Genomic DNA, 19,522 nt, shown 5'->3' with positions numbered 1-19,522 from the left:
GTTTCAAGGGCACCCAGATCCATGAGAACATGACTTTCTGGGGGACAGATAAGGACAGACAGCAGCTACAAGGCGACAGTGACAAATGATCTTTGAGAACCCACCAGAACAGACGTTACATGGAAGGAGAAATCCTTTATTGGCACAGTCATTCTTTTCCTTGTTAAATTATCAGGGAAGCATGATGTTTAAACATTACTAGCTGTTTATCCCAAACTAGTGGTAGTAGAGGTCGGTAGGTTGGTCAAGTCGCAACCACCCAGTTCTGTGTTCAGGAGACAGTCTGTAAAACTAGTACAGCTCTTCCAACTGTTAGACTCTCGTTCATGTGATCAGCTGAGGTGCAGAAAAAAATGCAACTTCTATGAAAACAGAATCATGCCGAGGGCAAGACCAGAGGAGGTGAGCAACACCGCGAAGCTCAGCAGATGCAGGGGTCCTGGGAGAAGGGGGCTTTCTCCAAAGGGCTGCCCCCCTATTTCTCTTCTCAACCTATTTCCAAATCTAGAAAGCTACTTACTGAGAGGTACTGCTGACAGGTGGGAAGCTGTCTTGTCAGGGACCGTGCCTTCCATCCCTTCGGAAAACCTACAAACCCTCTAGGTGTGTTACGCTCCCTGGTGACGCGCGGCTGGGGAAGGGTGTGGAGACAGTTGCAGCAACAGCTGGAGCAGCACTAGTCTACGGGGGCGGGACGTGCTCTGCTTGCAGCAGTGGCCTCCCTGGTTTATGTGCACGGGGACAGCAGTCCACTGATCAAGCTGGGACGTAGCCAGGCCTTGGATGTGTCTCCTTGGAAGACAGCTCTCATGGTAGACAGGAGGTATGGCCCAATGCAGTCCTTCAGGCCCTGTCTAAAACCTCTTGTATCCTATCTGAACTCAAAGAATAAAACATATTCCTATCCCTCATCTCATCCCCAGCCCTACTGGCTCTATTTAGGGAAAAACTGCCCCGGGGCTGGCTGGACGGGCCCACAGCAGATTAGATCCTTTTCCAGTACTGCTCAGTGCACGGGAGTCCAGCCACGATTTCCGATTCAATTCCACAGTGATCCTGTCCTCTGAGGATTTTAAAGAAGCCTGGAAAGCAAAAGTAAGATGCCTTTAAAGTGTGCCGTGGGGTTTGGCCCTTGCCAACATATTCAGACTCATCCTTGAATCCCAGGAGCAGAAATCACTAAGCCAGCCCCCAAACACACCAGACCGCACCAAGGTGCTCTGTCAGTTTGCCCTGCTTGCCCAGCATGAGGCCCCATGTCACCGGCCCCTGGTACGAGGGGGAGCCGGCAGGCACAAACGATGTAAAGCTGGGTCCTGGTCCCTACTACCCTCTTGGGATCAGAAGCTGCCCTTGTGGCAGAAGGAAACCCCAGCTCACTAGCACCTGGACACCTAGAAGGTCACAGGTAAGCCCAAGGCCTCGGGTTTGCAGCTGTGCAGCAGGTGGAGCAGAGGAAGACAAGATGACAATTATGTTCCGGTTCATGACACCTTATTCTCAGCAGGAAGGGAGCGGCCACTCACCATTGTCGCCCCAGTCAGTGTTCCAGGAGTTGCCAACCAGCCAGTAGGGGGTGCCGTTGTCCTCTCCCCAGCCCAGGATGCGGACTGCATGGCCTCCCATCATTTCTCCAGTGACGTGTTGGTACACTCCTGAGAAAGGAAAAACCTGTTCAGGCTGAGACCAGGCCACGGCCCCATCTCACAGCCTCCCTCCAACTCAGCTGGCTACCCCTCCTCAGGACAAGTCAGGCCCAGAGGGTCCAACAGGCCTGCCACAAGGAAAGGACGCAACCCGTTGGCAAATAGGGTTCTACAGAATCCTACTGTTGCATCGGAAGGCTCCAAGGGTTCCCACAATATTCAGGAATTATTGAAATGTATTTTTTGAAAGCCTTAACATTCGAATATGTTGAGTCAACATTAAAAAGGAACCCACAAAAGCAAAGATGCTTGTTGGGTGCCTTTAGAACTAAAGTTGTAAGTTCTCATTTAAGAAACAAATGTAATGTTAAAATACTAATTATTTGCCTTACATATTGGAAACTCCATGTAAGGATGTGTCAAAAGAATTCTGTGGCTAAAAGCGTTTTAAATTGCTGCTCTGGGGTTGGTCACCCTGCAGAAGGTAACGCAGGAGAAGCTGAGTTGGTGGCAGACAATGTTGGTCAATGGAGAAAGATACTGGCTATGAAGTGCTCGGAGGGCTGGCCAGTCAGGCTGTCCCCTCGGTGGTGAATCACTTTGTCAAACTGGAAATGCATTCTCATCCTTTTATAACATGGGTGGGGACTATAATAACTGCCAGCTTTTTGTAACATTTTTTTTCCTGCCAGAATCATCTTCCTTTGTGTAATCCATGTTTCAGAAGAGTGGAGAGCTTTGGAATTCTCAGTCTACAGAACGTAAACGAGACAGGCGATCAGCACAGACTGTTCGTCTACAATGGGGGGCTTTCTAAGACAGCTGTCGGGCCGGGGACCGTCCAGTTCCCAGTTTGAATCCCCCCCGTGTCGCACACAGCAGGTGCTCCATTTCCTCATCCACTGGATGGCAGGCATGATGCTAGGACTTTGCCAAGACAGAGGACACATAAAACCTCCAGTTACAATGTGATGAATATGCTGACAAAGCAATGGAAGCAGACAGTGGGGAGCCAGAGGCCCCAGGGAGGTGAGGGAAGGCGTCCCTGCGGAGGTATCTGAGCTGCCTATTAAGGGATGAGTAGGAATGAGCAGCAACTGGCCACACAGAAACACCATGGAGACGGGATGTGGAATGGCACGCGTGGGAGAGGCAAACGGGCGCAGCTGCCGAGAGCAGTGATGATGAGGGTCAGGGCCTGCTGTTGAGGGATCTGCAGAGCTGGGGGACAGGAGGCCTAATGCCGCCCTGTCCCCCTCCACCCTCAGCCATCAGGGATCAATACACACCAGACTTATAGAGCAGGAAGTCCGAGTACACGGAGAAGGCCGCTTCCACCGGGCCATTTTTGTAGATTTCCGCCATGATCTCCTTCTCGCTACTGGGGACGCTGTAGGAACTGCATCCTGGCAAATGAAGCAGCCCAGTGGGGTGAGGCTCACCTGCCACAGCTCCGTCAGCCAATTCTTCACTGACTTTCAGGAGCCACCAGGGGAAGACTGAGCATCTAGGGGACCTGCCCAACCCGGGAAGGGGGTGGGGGTGGTTGTCAGGGGAGGCTCCCCGGGGAGTGGTGATTGCTCTGGATCTGGGAGTCGAGAAGCAGGAGAGCGAGGCCCTGAGGTAGGAGTGGCAGTGAGCATGAGCCTGGATGAGGGCAGAGTGGGACCCAGAAGACCAGGCTAGGCTGCTCCCCTGTAAAACCAGGGGTTTGGTCCCTTACAACTCGATGGGACTGTGACTGTAAGACAACATCCCTGAGGCCGAATTCAGGGTGAAGACAGGCAGGCAAGAGAGGCATTAATGCCCTTCCTTCGCCATCCTGCGTTCCTGACTCTTAAGGTTCAGTTGCCCCAGCCTCTCTTTGGCTTGGGAAGGCTGTCAGCAGGTCTCTGGCCTGGAGTGCTTACCAAAGTGTTTGTCGTCTTTGTAGGATGGGGTATAGCCAGGCTCACAGATCTTGCTGCACTTGGGGGTGTCCCCCCCTTCCCCTGAGCATGGGGGCCGGGAGCCATTCACGTGGTGCTCACAGGGAGGGATGGAGTAGGGTCTGCAACCTGGGGTGGGGGGGCAAGTAGAAAGAAGGATGTCAGCCAACAGCCCCGACAAAGGCCCCTCGAGCCAGAAAGAATTGGGGTGATGACCAACGCAAACAGTAGCCACCCTCAAGTCTACAGCCTGAGCTTTCTTCCACTTGTTGCTAATTCTGCCATCAAGAAGACTGGCTTGTCTTTCTACCCTATTTTTCAGCCCAGCACTCTTGCCCTCAACCCTCAACCTTCCCTTTATAATGGAAAATGAGACCATTATTTTTCATTGCTTATAAAATCCACCTGACCAGACAGAAGCTGAGGGCAGACACTCACCTATATGGGAGTCATAGAGGCCACCGGAAACCAGGCCTTTTTTTGTCCAGAAGTTCCAAGCTCCAGAGGGAAAGCCCCCATTACAGCTAAGAGAAGAGCCATTCATTAGAACTGAATGAGAGGTGCTCGCTGCTCCTAGACCACTGCCTGGTGGCTCCACCACTGCCTTCAGCAACTGGCCCAACAGTTCACGCAGATCCCAGCAGACCTCCCAATTCATCCTTCTCTGAATAGTCCCTTCTTCCAGGGAGTCTCCCAATTCCCTGGCCCACCCACCAAGATCCTCAAGAAGACAGAAGGATGCTCCCAGGTTGTGTCCTTTCTAGAATATTCTCAACAAGCAACACACAGAACTCCCTGGGACACTGAAAAAAATACCAGTGCCAATAACTTAAGTGGTACAGGGTAAGGCCTGAGCACACCTTTTTTCTCCCCGAACTCCCAGGTATTTCTAATCTGCAAGCATGGCTGAGAACCATTGTTGTAGAACCAAGACCAGAGGTGGCAGAAGGAAACAACCCAGGCAGACAGGGTTTAGTTCCCTGTGACTAATATGGGGACCCATTATCCTTAATTACAGATAAAGAAACAGGCCCTGAGGCTATTACATTTGTTGAGCAGGAAAATGGAACAAAGATAACAAAAACCAGATTGGAGATCTGAAATTTAACCACATATCCTGAGACTATCTGTTTTGCCAGCCTGGTTTTAGGCACCTCCCAGAAAGCAGCAGTCAAGCCAGACCCGGCTTCCAAACTCCCCAGGTCCCCACATTGTTTTGGCAAAGGACCATCACCCATCCTGAAGGAATACAACTTCCGTCCCAGGGAGCCCTCAGTCACCGTCCACCCGAGGAGACCATTCCTAGGGGCCTGGGCTCCTGAACTGGGAGCTGCTGCCTCCGACTCACCCTTCCCCACACTGGAGGCCACAGCACGTAAGCAGGTCCTCGGCAGACACCTCCACGTTGACATGCCCATTGGTGAGAATGCAGATCCGGTCAGAAATGGCTTCCACAGCTCCGAATGCCTGGAGGAACAAGGCCCACCCAGGTGAGCCCCTCTCCTGGACTGTGGAGTCCACCAGCCACCACCTTGGAGGACCACCTTGAGCACCTCTGACCTTCTTGGTGGTTAGTCTCCCCCGACATGTCAGGCGAGGGTCCTAGCACCTAAGCTTATTAGCTTTAAAGCAAGAGACCCATCCTCCCTGAGCCTCACCTTGGGCACTCAGTTCATTTCTGAAACATGTGTTTTTGATGTTTAACATAAAAACACAGCTCATGCAAAGGACCAACACTCTGATTTCACTTCTATGAAGTACCCCGACTAGTCAAAGTCACAAAGACAGAAAGCAGAAGGGTGGTTGTGGGGCGCTGGCAGGAGGGAGGATGGGGGGCTAGTGTTTAATGGGGACAGAGGTTTAGTTTTGCAAGCTGACAAAGCTCTGTGGATGGATGGTGGTGATGGCTGCACAATAATGAGTGGACTTAATGCCACTGAACTATATACACTTAAAAAAATGATTAAGACCGTTACCTTTATATTATGTATGTTACCATAGTTAAAAAACAAACAAAATTAAGACAGCTCGTTGATACAGAAGGGCTGCGTCTCTGAAGCAGATCAGAGGTCAAAACCAGTGGTATTGGCCAATGGCTCGGGACAGAGTATCAAACAGAAATAAAAACACATCACAACCCACACACAAAGTGCCCTGTACAGGGTGCTTTGCACATCTATTCTTCCACCTAGTCCTTGCACTAACTCACGGCCATAGGGATCTTTATTATGTTTATGCTAGTGGAGTCTGAGACTCAGGAAGTTTATGTAACGTGCCTAGTCACAGGTGGTCCGACCCCAACTCCCCTGGTCACTCCCAGTCCCCCAACCCCCTTCACACCAGCCCTTCTCAGCCAGCAGGGCCTCACCCAGCAGGAGCCACAGGAACCCTGGTCTCTGATCTCCTTGATGGTCGGACAGTTTGGCCACTGTTCCCGGGCATCAAAGCTTTCAGGTAGAACGATGTCCTCAGCAAGCCAAACTCTGGACAAAGGAAGGTCTCCATTAGAAGCTCACATGTTACCACCTGCGCTGCCCACCCCACCACATCCCTGCAAAGGCCAGCTGACCGCGGATCGTCCCCTAGAAAGGGAGTCAGGCACAATGTTGTGGCCGACCAGATCGTGGGACCAGACCTGGGGCCCTTTCCACTGGGGCTCTGAGCCACCCGGAGAAGCACAGCAGGAAACACTGGCATTTGGGACTGGGCCCTGCGTCTTATGTAGAGTCCGTGCGGCTCTGGAGCAAGTGAGACGTGCGGATGCCAGGGAGGCCTTCTTCCTTCCGTCCCTCCCTCCCTCCCACGGTCCCAAACAAACGCCTGCTGCTCACGCCCCAGCAAGTGGGCACTCACTTCTGGGGCAGCTTGGGCCCGCCCAGCATGGTGCCACACAGCCTCTTCACATAGCTCAGATCCACATTGTAGAAGTTGTGTCCGGCCTGGAAGAGAGCCCAAGCACGGCAGTCACCCACCCACAGACAGGCTGTGTCCAGGGACGGGGTGGCCGCGGTGTGCATGCTGCCCATGTGCATGGCCTGACAAGGCCAGGGGTTCCTTCCAACTCAGCAGAGCAAGGGGGCTGGGGTACAGCTCCAGACCAAATGTTTGTGTTTCCCCAAATTCACGCTGAACCCTAACCCGAATGTGATGGTGTCTGGAGGTGGGCCTCTGCGAGGTGCTTAGGTCATGAGGGTGGAGCCTTCATCAGTGGGATGAGCGCCCTCATAAAGGAGACCCCAGAGAGCTGCCTCACCCCTCCTACCACATGGAAACACACAGAGCAGTGGCCGTCTGCAACCTGGAAGAGGAGCCTCACCAGATCCCGACCGTGGGGCACCCTAATCCGATGCTTCCAGCCTCCAGAACTGTGTGTAAATTTCTGTTTATAAGAAATTTTGTGACAGTAGCCGGAACAGACTAAATAAGACGGGCACCCTGCAGAGCAGGCCGGGGCGAACCCAGAGGGACCTCATTCACGGGCCGCGTGGGCACTCAGACCAGCGGGTGTCTCCTCTGATCTGCTGCCATTTGCTGGTGTCCAGAGAGACAACCTGCCCCTCCCAGTTCTGAACGTGACCTATTTCTCATGGTTCCCGCAGTCTCAGGCCTTAGTCTGGGCAGAAGCAAGGAGCTGCTGGCTGCCAAGGAGGGGCTCACAGATATCCAGTTGGAAAAACACTTCCAAAGCTTGTTTATTCCCCATGCAGCTCCATGCATGCTCACATATAGTCAACACACACACACACACACACACACACACACACACACACACACGTAAGGGAGGAGGTGGGCATGGTTCTGCACAGCCATGACTGAATCAGATTTTCTTTCTTTTTTTTTTTTAAGGAGGGCACAGCTCACAGTGGCCCATGTGGGGATCGAACTGGCAACCTTGGTGTTATCAGCACCACGCTCTAACCGACTGAGCTAACCAGCCACCCCCTGAATCAGATTTTCAAATGTCCAGGACAGACTGTCCTGTGGGCCCAGTTGCAGCCACCACTGTTGGGCGTCAGGGTGTGCAAACCGACCCTCGGAAGGGACACATGTAGGAAGCTGCCCCATCGCCCACCTTCCATGTAGTATTCTGTTTGTTAACGTAGTTGACCAGCTCATCTGACAGCGGCTGGAAATTCGGCCTGCTCCGGGCACTGGTCAGCACCACCAGGCAGCTGAGGGTGGTCAAGAGCCGCCACATTTTGGAAGCTGGGTCCTGGATTCACCTAGAAAGGAAAGGACAGAAGACATCAGGCTGCTTCTCCTTTACTCAGTTCAAACACTCAGCACACAACACGGCTGCCACTTCAGGCAGCACGGTTCTGGGGCCAGAAACCACCCCGTGGTCAAAAGACGCGTGGTTAAAAGACGCGTGTTCTCGCCCTGGCTGCCATTTGTTCCCTTTGTTCCTCATTTTCCTCTTCTGTCAAGCCTGCGTGGGACAGCAGAGAACCCTCAAGGACCTATGGTGCCACGGGCTCCTGGGCCTCATCTCCAAGTCCCACCCGGTGTGTGTAGCACACGGGACGGTGCCATGCAGTGTTTGCAGCCCCCAACCACACACAATTCACGTGGAAATCCTCACTCCCAATGAGTGTGATTAGGAGGGGGGCCTCGGGGCGGTGAGTAGGTCATGAGGGTGGAACCCTCACAAACGGGATTAGTGCCCTGATAAAAGAGACCCCACACAGCTCCCCCGCCCCTTCCGCCATGTGAGGACACAGAAGTCGTGACCAGGGAGCGGGCCCTTCCTCGACCACGCTGGCAGCCTGATCTCAGACTTCCAGCCTCCAGACTGTGAGAAATCAACGTGTTTAGAAGCCGCTGAGTCTGCGGAATTCCGTTGGAGCAGACTGAATGGGCTAAGACACACCATGTGCGTTTCTCCTCCCAGAATCTGAGAGCCAGGAGAGAGAAAGCATAGGGGCTGTGTTGCCTGCACTGAGGCTCCTCCCTGTGCAGCTAAGAGGGCTGGTGGCTGGTGCTGCTTGGGTCTCCAGAGCTGTCACTCAGAGCTAGGGCAAATTTCACAGTCTGAAATGGTGCTGTTCTCTGATGGCTTGTGGCCCCAACTCTCCTGTGAGCTATGAAGCCCGGGCCAGGGCTGATTTGCTGTCTGTCAAAACCCCAGAGCCCAAGGGGCAGTACCAACATGTCTGTCTTACACGAATGAATGTGCCTACATGTTCAGGCTAAAACCGAGTCCAGTGGCCTCTCTGCTATTGCCTAACTGCCACTCCGTGGATTTGCAGAACAAAGTTGGAGACTTTCCAAGTTAGTGCTCTGAGAGAATAAACAGTCTGTGGAGGACCAGTGGGATAAGAAAAATGCAAGAGAAAATAAACTTCTTAAGCCATATTTTGGAAACAAAACAAGCAGAACACAAGCCAAGCTAAACCCAGCATGTGCCAGCCTCAGGAGAGCCAGGGAGGAAGAGCTGGTTTGGCCAGTGGTACAAGTCTTCTGGGATTTTCTCTGGTTTTTCCAGTCAGCCAAAGGCTCTGCTTCCCGCACCAGAGATGGGGCTTCTGGAAAGGGAAACCATGACATCACAGCCACGGCCCTTAGATCTTGGACTGGCTGGTGAGGCAGGAGACCAGCAATTTCCAGCTCAGTCTCTGAACACACTCTTAGACCAGCAGCTCTATGAAAATAAGAAATGTGTCCTGGTGCTGTACCACTGCCGGGCCTTGTGAGATCACCATCCAGCGGGGACTGTGTGTGTTGGGGGAACTTCCTGCCTTTGACCTCAGGGGCTTACACAGCAGGCTCTGTGAAATGACCCACCTCCTCACAGATCACAGGTCATTTACGAGGGTTACATGAAGATGACACGACTTAGGTGACAGCACTTAATATGCTGCCTCCCACACAGTGAGTGACATTTGAGGGACTATTTAAACTTAATTGTTCAGCAACAGCAACAATTCATCTGGAAGAATAAGTGTGTAAGGATAGAAAGATTATTGTGGAAAAGAGCACGGGATGGAGGCCTGGCCATCGTCATGGTAGGTAAACGTATTATAACCCCCTAGGTGATGCCGGCCCAGGACCGGTCTGATCAACGAAATAGACCATTCAGAAATATATCCTATGTGGAAATTTAGCGTGTGAGGTAGAGGTGAGTGAGGAAATGGTATTATCTCAGTAAATGGTGCTTACACAACTGGCTACGCATTTTGGAAAAAGAAAAAAAAAAAGAGTAAGGCTGAATCTTTACACTTGACTCCTTACACACAAAAACTGCTGCATGGAACAAAGGTCTTGCAGAAAAACAGAAATTGTATGACGAAAACAAACACACTTTAAAAAATGTAATACTGGAGGGAGGGTGCCCAAGCTTGACATAAAACAGAACCTTAAAGGGAAAATGTTTGATTACATGAAAATAAAGCCTCTCTTCTAGAAAAACAGAGTGACAAGATGAAAAAAAAAAATAGTGCTTACATATACTTATGGCTTTGTTTCCTTAATATGCAAAGGGCTCTTAAAAATCAGAATAGAAGCAGCATAACAGAAAAATGGCAACAGGACATACACAGTGAATTTACAAAAACAGTCTGACAGTTCTCGGCAGGGTCAGATGTGGGGAAGCAGAGGCGTGACACTGCTCAGTGGTAGGGACCACCACGCAGAGCCCGACCTGGCCACCTCCGTCACTTTTCCATCTGCATGCCCTCTGACTCAGCAAGCTGACCTTTAGAAATGTATCCTACCAGCTTCAAAATGCAAAGATACGGGATTTAGGATGTTCCCTAAATATTCTCTGTATCATCAAAAGCCCAGAAACCAAGCAAGTATCCAATAGCAGTCATTGTTAAGTATGGTAAATGGGGAAATAACAGAATACACAGCAGCCATTTAAGAGGCGAACAGTTGACATGAATCATATTGTACAGAGAAAGGAAATATGCCCAAGATATACGGTAAGTGGAAAAAAGACAAAAAGCATGTCACAGGTGAGTCATGGTAAGTGCATGAGCCCATTAAGGGTGTACAAGTATATTTCTGCCACTACATGTAAAACGTTAAGAAAAACACACAAAAGTAGTAACTGTAGCAGTTACTTCCTTTTCACTGTCTATCCTTCCTTTTCACTGTATATATGGCCTACCTTTTTTATATTGTACATGAATGTATTGTTATATTTGAAGCTTTGCTCTTTTAGGAAGAATAGCTATGGCTACCAAAGACCCCATGCCACCAAACTAATGAAAGAACACTGGTTTTAATGAGCTCCCAAATGCATTTCCAATCATCTCCCCAGCCACCAACGAGGCTCCCTCCCTAGCGACTTCCTGCTCTGAACACTTAACCTTCCCATTTTCAGTGACTCATGGAGAGGCGGTCACTCACATGACCCTGTGTCAGGGACCCACACAGCCTCCAAACTGTTAGGTAAATGTCTTGCTGTTTCCTCACATGGCAGAAGAAGCAAAGTGCTCTCTGAGGAGCAAAGCAGTTGGCTTCCTTTCTTTTTATCGATGCCCTCTGACTCACACTTGGCATCTTAACATTTTTCCAAGATAGGAGAACCTAGTGCAGGAGGCAGTCCCAGTGGAATGCTCCTTAAACATCAAATGAGAGTGTCCTCAGGTGCCCCTGGGGGGCTCAGCCATCTGCTGAGATGTTAAATCATAAGCAAGTGGAGAATGGGAGCACTTCCACGGCAGCTAGGATATTTAAACAAGATTTCTCTGGTTTCTGTGGTGGGAGAGAACACAGGCACCACCCACCTCCCAGATGGCTCTCAGCTCCTGCACTGACAAGGGCCATGGCTGTTGTCCCCACCTCTCCCCACCCACCTGAGTCCTGAGGCCTGCCAGGCCCCCCACGCTTCTGCACCAGACGTGTCTTTCACGCACACTCATCCTGCTTTTCCTTTGGTTCCACCGGTCCTCCTCCACATTTCCTGTCAATTTGATTCTCCCACCTCATCACCCTGCCTCAGTGGAGAACCAGGGCCCCCTCCCGTGTACAGCCTTGAGCTTGGAGGGCTGGAGCCCAGCATGAACCACTGACACCCAGCCCGTCAGGACTGAGCCCTAGGGAGGCTCTTCTTTTCGCCTCAGCGCCCCAGGCACAGGGCCATGGCAATAAGGGAGCGTCTGGGTTAGGCTTCAAATGGGCAACAGCCGCTGCAGCCGGCGGTGAGGATAAGTCCTGGGACTGGCGTCAGGAGACGTGGATTCAGACCTCGGCCCTTGCACTTACTAACTGCGCACCCATGAGCACCAACCTCACTCAGCCTCACTCCCACCCCTGTAAATGGGATCACAGCCATTAGTTTGTCCAGGTGGGAATCCAGAGTGAAATGAGGGTGGGAAGAGGCCCCTGGCATAGCAGGGCTGCTCACCTCGGCACACTTGATTTCCAGGTCTCACTCACCACCCTTCTGCCTGCCCTCCCTCTCTCTCTTCTCTTTTCCTCCACCTCTAGCCTGTGCAGGAAAATCCCAGGTATCACTCCACAATACCTCCACATCAAAAAGAAGAGTCTAAATTAAAATTGAGGTTATAACTTCAATTAACCTCCAAATGGACTTCCACTTGGAGGGTTCTGAGACTGCTGAGAGCCCAAAGAATACTATGTCACATTTCTCCTCCCAGAGGAGACAGACACACAGATACCCTGAGAGCACTGGGATTTCATTTCAGTGAGCACCAGACAGCTTTCCTTCTCTCCACATCCACACAAATCACGAACACCAGACAAACTGCATGCAAGTGGCTGAAACAGCCGGCTGTGCTGTTAACAAGCTAGTCACAGGTCCCACGGCCTCAGCACAAAATAAGCAGCTTTTGCTTCCCCTTTTTTGGGCAAACATTTCCCATTTCTCAATTCTGTGGGGGTTTTTTTGGTTTGTTTCTTTGTTTTTCCCTTGATTGTAAGACAGAATGGACAGAAAGTTCTTATTTCATGAGGGAGAAGGACCCAAACAGGCTTAAGAACAGTGCAAGTCAACAAACTCCCTTTCAGGGTGTGGCCTGGTGGAGGGTAGTGTTGTGGGCAGATACTACTTCTTGTCCTCGGTCAGCTGGACTTGCTGGGTAGACCTCGGGTTCCACTACCCTGAGCTTTCCCTTTTCCAATCTAATCTCTGGCTTAAAAAAAAATTAAAAAAGGGCTCATTTCTATCCTCTGCAAATCCCTATAGCACTTAACGGTTTGTATGAAAGCACACCCCACTGAAGTTCTGTAGAACGCAGTGTGCCAAAAGGGCCGTGGCCTGCTGGTCCTATCTACCTCCCCTCACAGCACAACCATCGCCCAGACGACCTTGAAGCCATTCCTGGGACTTGGGACTCTAGAAAGGGATGGAATGAACACAGGCGAGGAACTGATGCCAAGTCACAGGAGGCTTTGAATCCTGACATCACAAGGGCCACAGAATCAGTTTGGGCTGCCACCAAGCTTGCTTTTTCTTTCTTTTTTTTCTTTTTAAAAAAACACAAAACTTTAAAAAACACAAAAAACACACAAAACTTTCTTACATGGTGATAGCGCCCTCAGGTTGGCTCGATTCTAAATGTGTACTGAATCTAATGAGACAGGGCATGTGTATCTGAACTTTCCAAATAAGCCAGCTGTAACCTCCTGGCACATACAGAAAAAGATAAGTGGATGTCCAGCAACAGCCTTTCGCTGGTCCTTTCCTCTTCCTTGCCTGCAGCTACTGCACATATACGGCTGACCTCTTTCACAGCTGGCCCTAAAGAATAAAAAGCCTGAGCACCTGCAGTTTGCCAACAGCTGCAAATTAAGGTTGTGCCTTATATATCAGCAGAGTGGCTCTCAATTAGGGGAAAGGCGGAAATACAGGAGTGGTGTGAAGATCTGGTGGGATCTTGGTAGAGAACCATTTCTTTCACTTCCACAAAGACTTGTCTGTCTTGCCTCTTGCTGTCACTAATGGCAGTTAGTCCTCAAGTTTCGCCCATTTCAGGACCCCCACAAAACAAAACCAGGCAGATCTCCATTTCCCCTGGACTTCAGCTTGCCCAGTTACAACTCAGTGTTGGCGTGGCGCTATCATGGCTGATAGAAGTGTCTTGGTTCAAACACCCTCCAATCGACCTGAAGGAGACCCAAGACCTTTCCCTTTTGACTCTGAATCGCAGCCTTTGATGTGGTCTTTTCTGTGTTATGTCTTTGCTCCTAAGGCCAACATGTTTAACTGCTGCTTGGCTTACAATCTTTAAATAAAAAAAAAAGGGGGGGGGAGGCTTAGTCATCACCTGTCTCCTTGAAGCTGTGAGGACAAACGGCACCAGGTTGGCTATCCATCCCCTAGAGCCTTGCTCCCTGCGGCTGAATGTCCCCTCCCAGCAACTGCTGTGACCCAGAAAAGGCATCCACTGCAGTTGGCTGCCAGCAGCACCGCTCACCAGCCCTTCAGCCTCCCAGGGAACCAGGAAAAGCAATGAGAAGGGTCCACCTGCCTCAGCCACTCACAGGTACTTCCCCTCCTGCCCACCTGCCCATCATCTGTCCAAAATAGGTGACTAATTCCCACCAGGTTCGCAGGGCTGGCCTTGAACTCGAGCTGCTCTCCTACAGTGTCTAGAAACCATGCAGTAGCTACAGTGCCCACAGATGGAACATTACTTCAGAAAAGCCACAACAGCCCACATCCTGCAAACAGAAGAAAATTAGTACTACCTTAGGCTTAAAACAATGGACCCCAAGGCCCTCAGAAGTTGAAAAATTCTGTATTGTTGAGAAACCAGACATCATTTGGACAAAGTTTTGAAAAGCTCTAGAAAGTTCTGGAAGCTTTTGCTCACCAGCTGATATTGACTTACTGAGATGCTGATGGGGGCACTACATCCCCATGTCTCGGTTTCTATAATGGGCATACTGCCTGGATTCTGAAGGACCTTGCAACTACTTTATAAAAGCTTTTAGAAATCCTTGGAGATTTAAATGAGATTAGTGTTCCATGCCTCTCCAGCTTTCTAGAACACAGCAGCTCCCTAATTCAATCACAGGCTCGATTACATCTCCCGCTGGCTGGGTACTAGGGCGACTAGGGCGACGGAGATGTTGGCAGCCATAAAAGCAAGCAACAGAAAGGCCTCCCCTCTCAGGCTTGGTCCTGGTTTCCTCTCCAGGGGCCCCAGGAAGAGATACTCACCTCACGAGGCTGAGAGATGGAAGGAGATGCTCTTTTTGAAAGTGCCTTCCAACTGCCTAGCTCGGAGCAAGCAACACTTACAATGAACTACCACTAAGAAAGTCTCAAACTCACTAGTGGAGTAAATATGCATCTCCCTACGCACAGGCCACTTAAGTCTTCCTGTCCCAGGGTAATTCTTTTTATTCTCAAAAGTATCTCAGCGTGGATGAAAAATGAGGATCCTCCAACTTTTGGTAACAAGCCCTCAAATGATGGTTCATTGTGCTATCCTGACCACCAGAACGAAGCACCCAGCCCCACCTCAAACACCTATAGGGTTAAGTGGATCAAGAATGGGCAGCAAATGACTCCCAGCTGATGTTGGACAACAGCTCAACCCTGGAGTGGCTGAAGCCCTTGGACGGCACCACCTTCCCAGGTCTTATGCAAGCCCGAAAGCCATGTGACTTATGTGCACGTGTGAACACATCTTGTCCAAGACTGGGTCAGAGGGTCATGGAGAAGCCCAGCCTCCGCTGGGTCTCTCGGCAGAATATCTACATGTTCTCAGTGCTCTATACTGGATGAGTTTACTGTCTTGGTGGTATTTGTCCCATCCTCCTCTCCCCATCCTTGCTGATAACTCTAGGTTATCTTGATGACCAGACTAAATGAGTTACTGGCCTGGTGGAGACAGATAATACAGTCAACACTGCAGGCATGCTTCTTCCTGGCACCCAGCATTCATAAAACAGTAACACTGGACGTCTTATATAGGCTTTTGTTTTACAGGTGACGGAAACTGGTGCTTGAGAAAAATCAAAGTCTGGCAATAACTAGTCTTGGGAAATATGAGGAACAGGAACCCTCAACACTGCTGGGAGTATAGGTTGGTAAAAACTTCATTTTATCTCCACGTACTCTGTCAATATCCAGCCAAATAGAAGATGCACATACCTTATGACCCAGCAATTAGACTTTTTCTGCTTTGCCCTAGAGGAACTCTTACAAATGTCTGAGAGCTACAAAGATACTTACTGTAGTGCTGTGAGCAACAATGAAAAAGCAAAACCAACCTAACTGTCCCTCAGTAGACAAATACACTGTATTTAAGATGAATTAACTAGATTTGTATGTATCAACATAAATAACTCATAAACACCCGCGGAAAAGGATACATGCAACATAATTAAAGGTATACCAATTTTAGTAACACTGTCCATGGATTGATACAAAGTATTAAAACTACAAAAAAGAGTGCGGGAGAATTATACAGAGAAGAGCAGAAAGGAGCTACAACGTCCATCAGGAAGACGCCAAGCAGGCACAGTAGTGGTAATGGACTTGCAGAGCAAACAAAAACCTGCTCCCTGCAAAGGGGAGCTGTGACCAAGAGAAAATGCACTCACCCTGCGAACCCTACACAAGACTGAGACATGGAGGCCCCTGGTGCTGTGGAGAGGTAATGCGGATGAGGCCTGAGGTTACAAACTGGAATGGTTAAGTCTAAATATGTAATGGTGTTTGATCCCTAGATCCCCTGCCATGGAAGGACTCAGGATTCCCTCCCTTTCTTAGGCAGCTCATGGAGTTTGTACAGAGGATAAGACAAGAGAGAGATGAAGATATGGGACCAGGTGTAGACTGCTGCCTCCCAGTATCCAGTGAGTACAATCCACACCTGTATGTGCCTCAACTCAACCAGCAGGTTATTGTCAATCCCTACCATCTCTCTGCACCTGAGGTTGGACCCTATGAAAATGTGTGATTTCCATCTTTCATGACGTTCACAAACTCCCATTTCATATAGCTCGACCTCCCATATTTTTAATACTTTGTTTATGCCAAACTATCAAAAATAAGCGGCAGACCTGATGAGTCCTCACCCCGAAATATTTCAGTCCTTTTCTCCCAAGGGCAGGGATAGTCTACACAGCCACCACTCATTTAAGAAAACCACCCGACAAACATTTCAAGGCTCCTCTGTGCTCTTCCTTCACTTCTCAATCCAGCTGCCAATAGTAACACAAAATCTCACTCATCCCTTACATGTGGGCAACTTCCTACTCCATCTCCCTTGTATAGCAATTGGGGAAAGAACCAGTCTATAGGAAGGGTCTTGGTGCAAGTTGCTGAACCAGTGGCACATGAGCAGGTGTTTCCTGGAGCCAAAAACGCTTCCACTCTCACCGTCTGACCAGGTAGAAAACAGGGTTGTTCTGACCCAACATCAAGGGAGTTACTGGAGCCTGGCTGTGTCTGGCCTGTGTTGCCGCTCACTGGGTCTGTGAAGCCCCTGGATGAGGCGTCTGCACCTTTCCACTGGGCAGTACCCCAGCTCTGGGGCAAATGCCCTAAAAAGGTTCCAACACAACCTTTCTTCAGAACACCTTCAACCTGTCTCTTTGGGAAAGACACACAGGGTGGGCATGGCCCAGCCCCTTTCTGAAGCTCAAGGTCCCTGGGTCTAGTGCCAAGAGGAAACAATTCTCCATTAAGGAAAGGACATTACATTAGAAAAGGGAAGGAGCCCTGGGCAAGTCACACACCCTTCTAAGCCTTTCACCTTCTCAATCTGCATTGATAGATTCATTTAGATGAATGCATCTCAGCCGCATTCACCTGGGGTGGAGGAACTTGGGGATCAGGTTTCGCAAGGTAACAAAAGGTGCTAGGCCTCCCTTTGAACCTACCACTTCCCCTCCCACTGGGTGAGGGTTTCTACTTGGTCAGGTAGAGATGTATGGAGCCTGGGCTTTTGTACTTCTCCCTTTGCCTGTCAGCAGAGAAGGGGTTGACCTAGGCCCACTAAGAAGGCAAATCCACTTCAGATTTACCTGGACTGCCTGCCAGCTGAGCCTCTCAAACTCAGTTACTCTTCGGTGCTACCTAAATGCTCCCTCCCCCAGGAGGGGAGAGGTGATGCCCCAGATACTCCTACCTGCTTTCCCCTCTCCCACACCTCCCTGGGCCTCAGGCACTGTCTCCTCTCCACAGCAGTCAAGGATTAGGGAGGGCATTCCCCCCCCCCCCCCCCAGAGTTGGGAGGACTGGGGCCCTATACAGCCTCACATCCCCCTCTCCGTTTAGTTTCTCCGCTCATCTTTGTATTTAACTCTTCATGTGGGTTCCACCCTATTTCTCCCAGTTCCAGGTTCCTGCTTTCCAGTTTCTGTCGTCTGGGGTCCCTAGAATTGTGCGTGATTGTGTGCAGAAAGCTGCCCAGGCAAACCCTTTAGAATAAAGGTTATTATCTCAGCAGTTTTTTTTTGCGGAAACTGAGGCCCAGAAGCCGAGAAGGGGCCGGGGAGCCAGATACTGGCCAAAAGTCACTGGGATCAGGACCAAGCCATTCCTCGCAGGCTCCTCCCTCGGACCTTCCCTGCAAACTCCCCCCGTGCCGCCTGGGCGACCTACCAGGCAGGCCCGGGGGACAGGCGTATCGTGGGGTCAAGCTGACCCGGCCCTGGGCATGAACACAGCCCTCGAGTAAGGATCTGCGGGCGCAAGCTTCTCGGCCGGAGTGGGGGTTGGGAGCCCGGCTGCCCGCCTGAGGGTTGTTTTTCGCTTTTCTCGCCACCGCGACTTTTCGGGGTGCGCGGCTGCCACCCCTGCTGGCCCGGTTGTAACAACCGGAGGGTCGCCTTGTCCTGCCGGCGCCCAGGGACGCCGATGGACAGCGTGTGGGCCTGGCGGGGGGGCGCACAGGGCCCCAGTCTCATCACCCCAACCAAGGTCACTTCCGCCGCGGTGGTGCTGCGCGGTCGCCCGCCCCGCCACCCGCCCGCACTCACCGAGTTCGGCCGCCGAGAGTCCGGGCCTGCTGCTGGGGAGTGCCTTCGGTGCCAGTGCCGGTGCCACAGCAGCCGCCGTCGCTTCCCCGGCCGCCCCCACTCCTATTTACCGCGCCCGGCCACGCCCCGAGCCCGGCTGACTCATCACGTGATCTCCACGAACACGCGGCCCCACCTCCGACTCCCCGGCGAGCCCGGCACCCCTACCCCCACCCCCTGCTCCTCCTGCTGGCAGCACCCCCATTCCACCCCAGCTCCATCACCCCTGCGCGCCTCGCGCCTTCGTCGGCTCCTGGAGATCCTGTGGGGGGTGGGTGCGCTGGCCCCGGAAAAGGGGCTCTGAGCCCCGCCGGCGTCTAACCCTCCGGATTGGGGCCTGTGGGGAGCGGAAGGGAGCTGAAGGTGGCCCTAAGGGTCTCCACCCAGCCTAGAAAAATTCCCCTGGGGCCGCCTCAGCCTGAATGCAGAGCAAAGCCGGCTGGATCCCTGCTTGGGGGAGGGGATAACTGACCCGTATTTCATTCATTCAGGAAACATTGCCAGAGTTGGGGGTATCAAGAGAGCAGGATTCCCAGACGAGCTTTCGAAGGCTCTTTTAGCGTTAATATTCTGAGAACGTGCCTATGAGATAGATACTCCAACTATGTAATAATGAAAACGGTAATTAATACCACTGAGTACTAATTGCTGGAGCTGCATCAGGATTTCTACAGAGAAGGACCTTACGAGTGAAGATCTCTCAGTATCCAACTCTAACCCTATGATTCTACGGCCCCCGCATCAATCTTGTCCACTAGGAAGTGGACAGAGTTTGGAATCTGCTACATAGAACTGTGTGACTTTGGATAAGTGACGTGTGACTTTGGATAAGTGATGTAAACCCTCTCTTCTTCACATTCCTCATCTGGCTAAGGAAGATGATTATATTTACCTCATACAGCTGTGAGGATTAAATAGGGCTCTATTTAATCATTCCATTTCTTCTTCCTGTGTATCCCAAACCCCAGCAGTGACACAGCCCTTTAAATCTTGATGCTC

General features: G+C 51.0%; 1 protein-coding gene across 1 annotated transcript; it reads right to left on the bottom strand.

Annotated features, from left to right (window-relative positions):
* Positions 1-120: 120 nt before the first annotated feature.
* Positions 121-18,621, bottom strand: CTSB (cathepsin B). Its single transcript, XM_019733106.2, has 10 exons — positions 18,485-18,621; positions 7,647-7,797; positions 6,428-6,513; positions 5,943-6,057; positions 4,923-5,041; positions 4,013-4,098; positions 3,557-3,703; positions 2,936-3,052; positions 1,527-1,655; positions 121-1,082 (listed from the first exon to the last, which is right to left on the bottom strand). The coding sequence occupies exons 2-10, from the start codon at positions 7,770-7,772 to the stop codon at positions 985-987; spliced, it is 1,023 nt and encodes a 340-aa protein (XP_019588665.2). The 5' UTR covers positions 7,773-7,797; positions 18,485-18,621; the 3' UTR covers positions 121-984.
* Positions 18,622-19,522: the final 901 nt, after the last annotated feature.

This window comes from Rhinolophus sinicus, linkage group LG07 (genome assembly GCF_036562045.2).
Source record: "Rhinolophus sinicus isolate RSC01 linkage group LG07, ASM3656204v1, whole genome shotgun sequence".
Classification (NCBI taxonomy): Eukaryota; Metazoa; Chordata; class Mammalia; order Chiroptera; family Rhinolophidae; genus Rhinolophus; species Rhinolophus sinicus.
The sequence above is the reverse complement of the archived record's forward strand: the minus strand, read 5'-3'. Positions and strand labels throughout refer to the sequence as shown.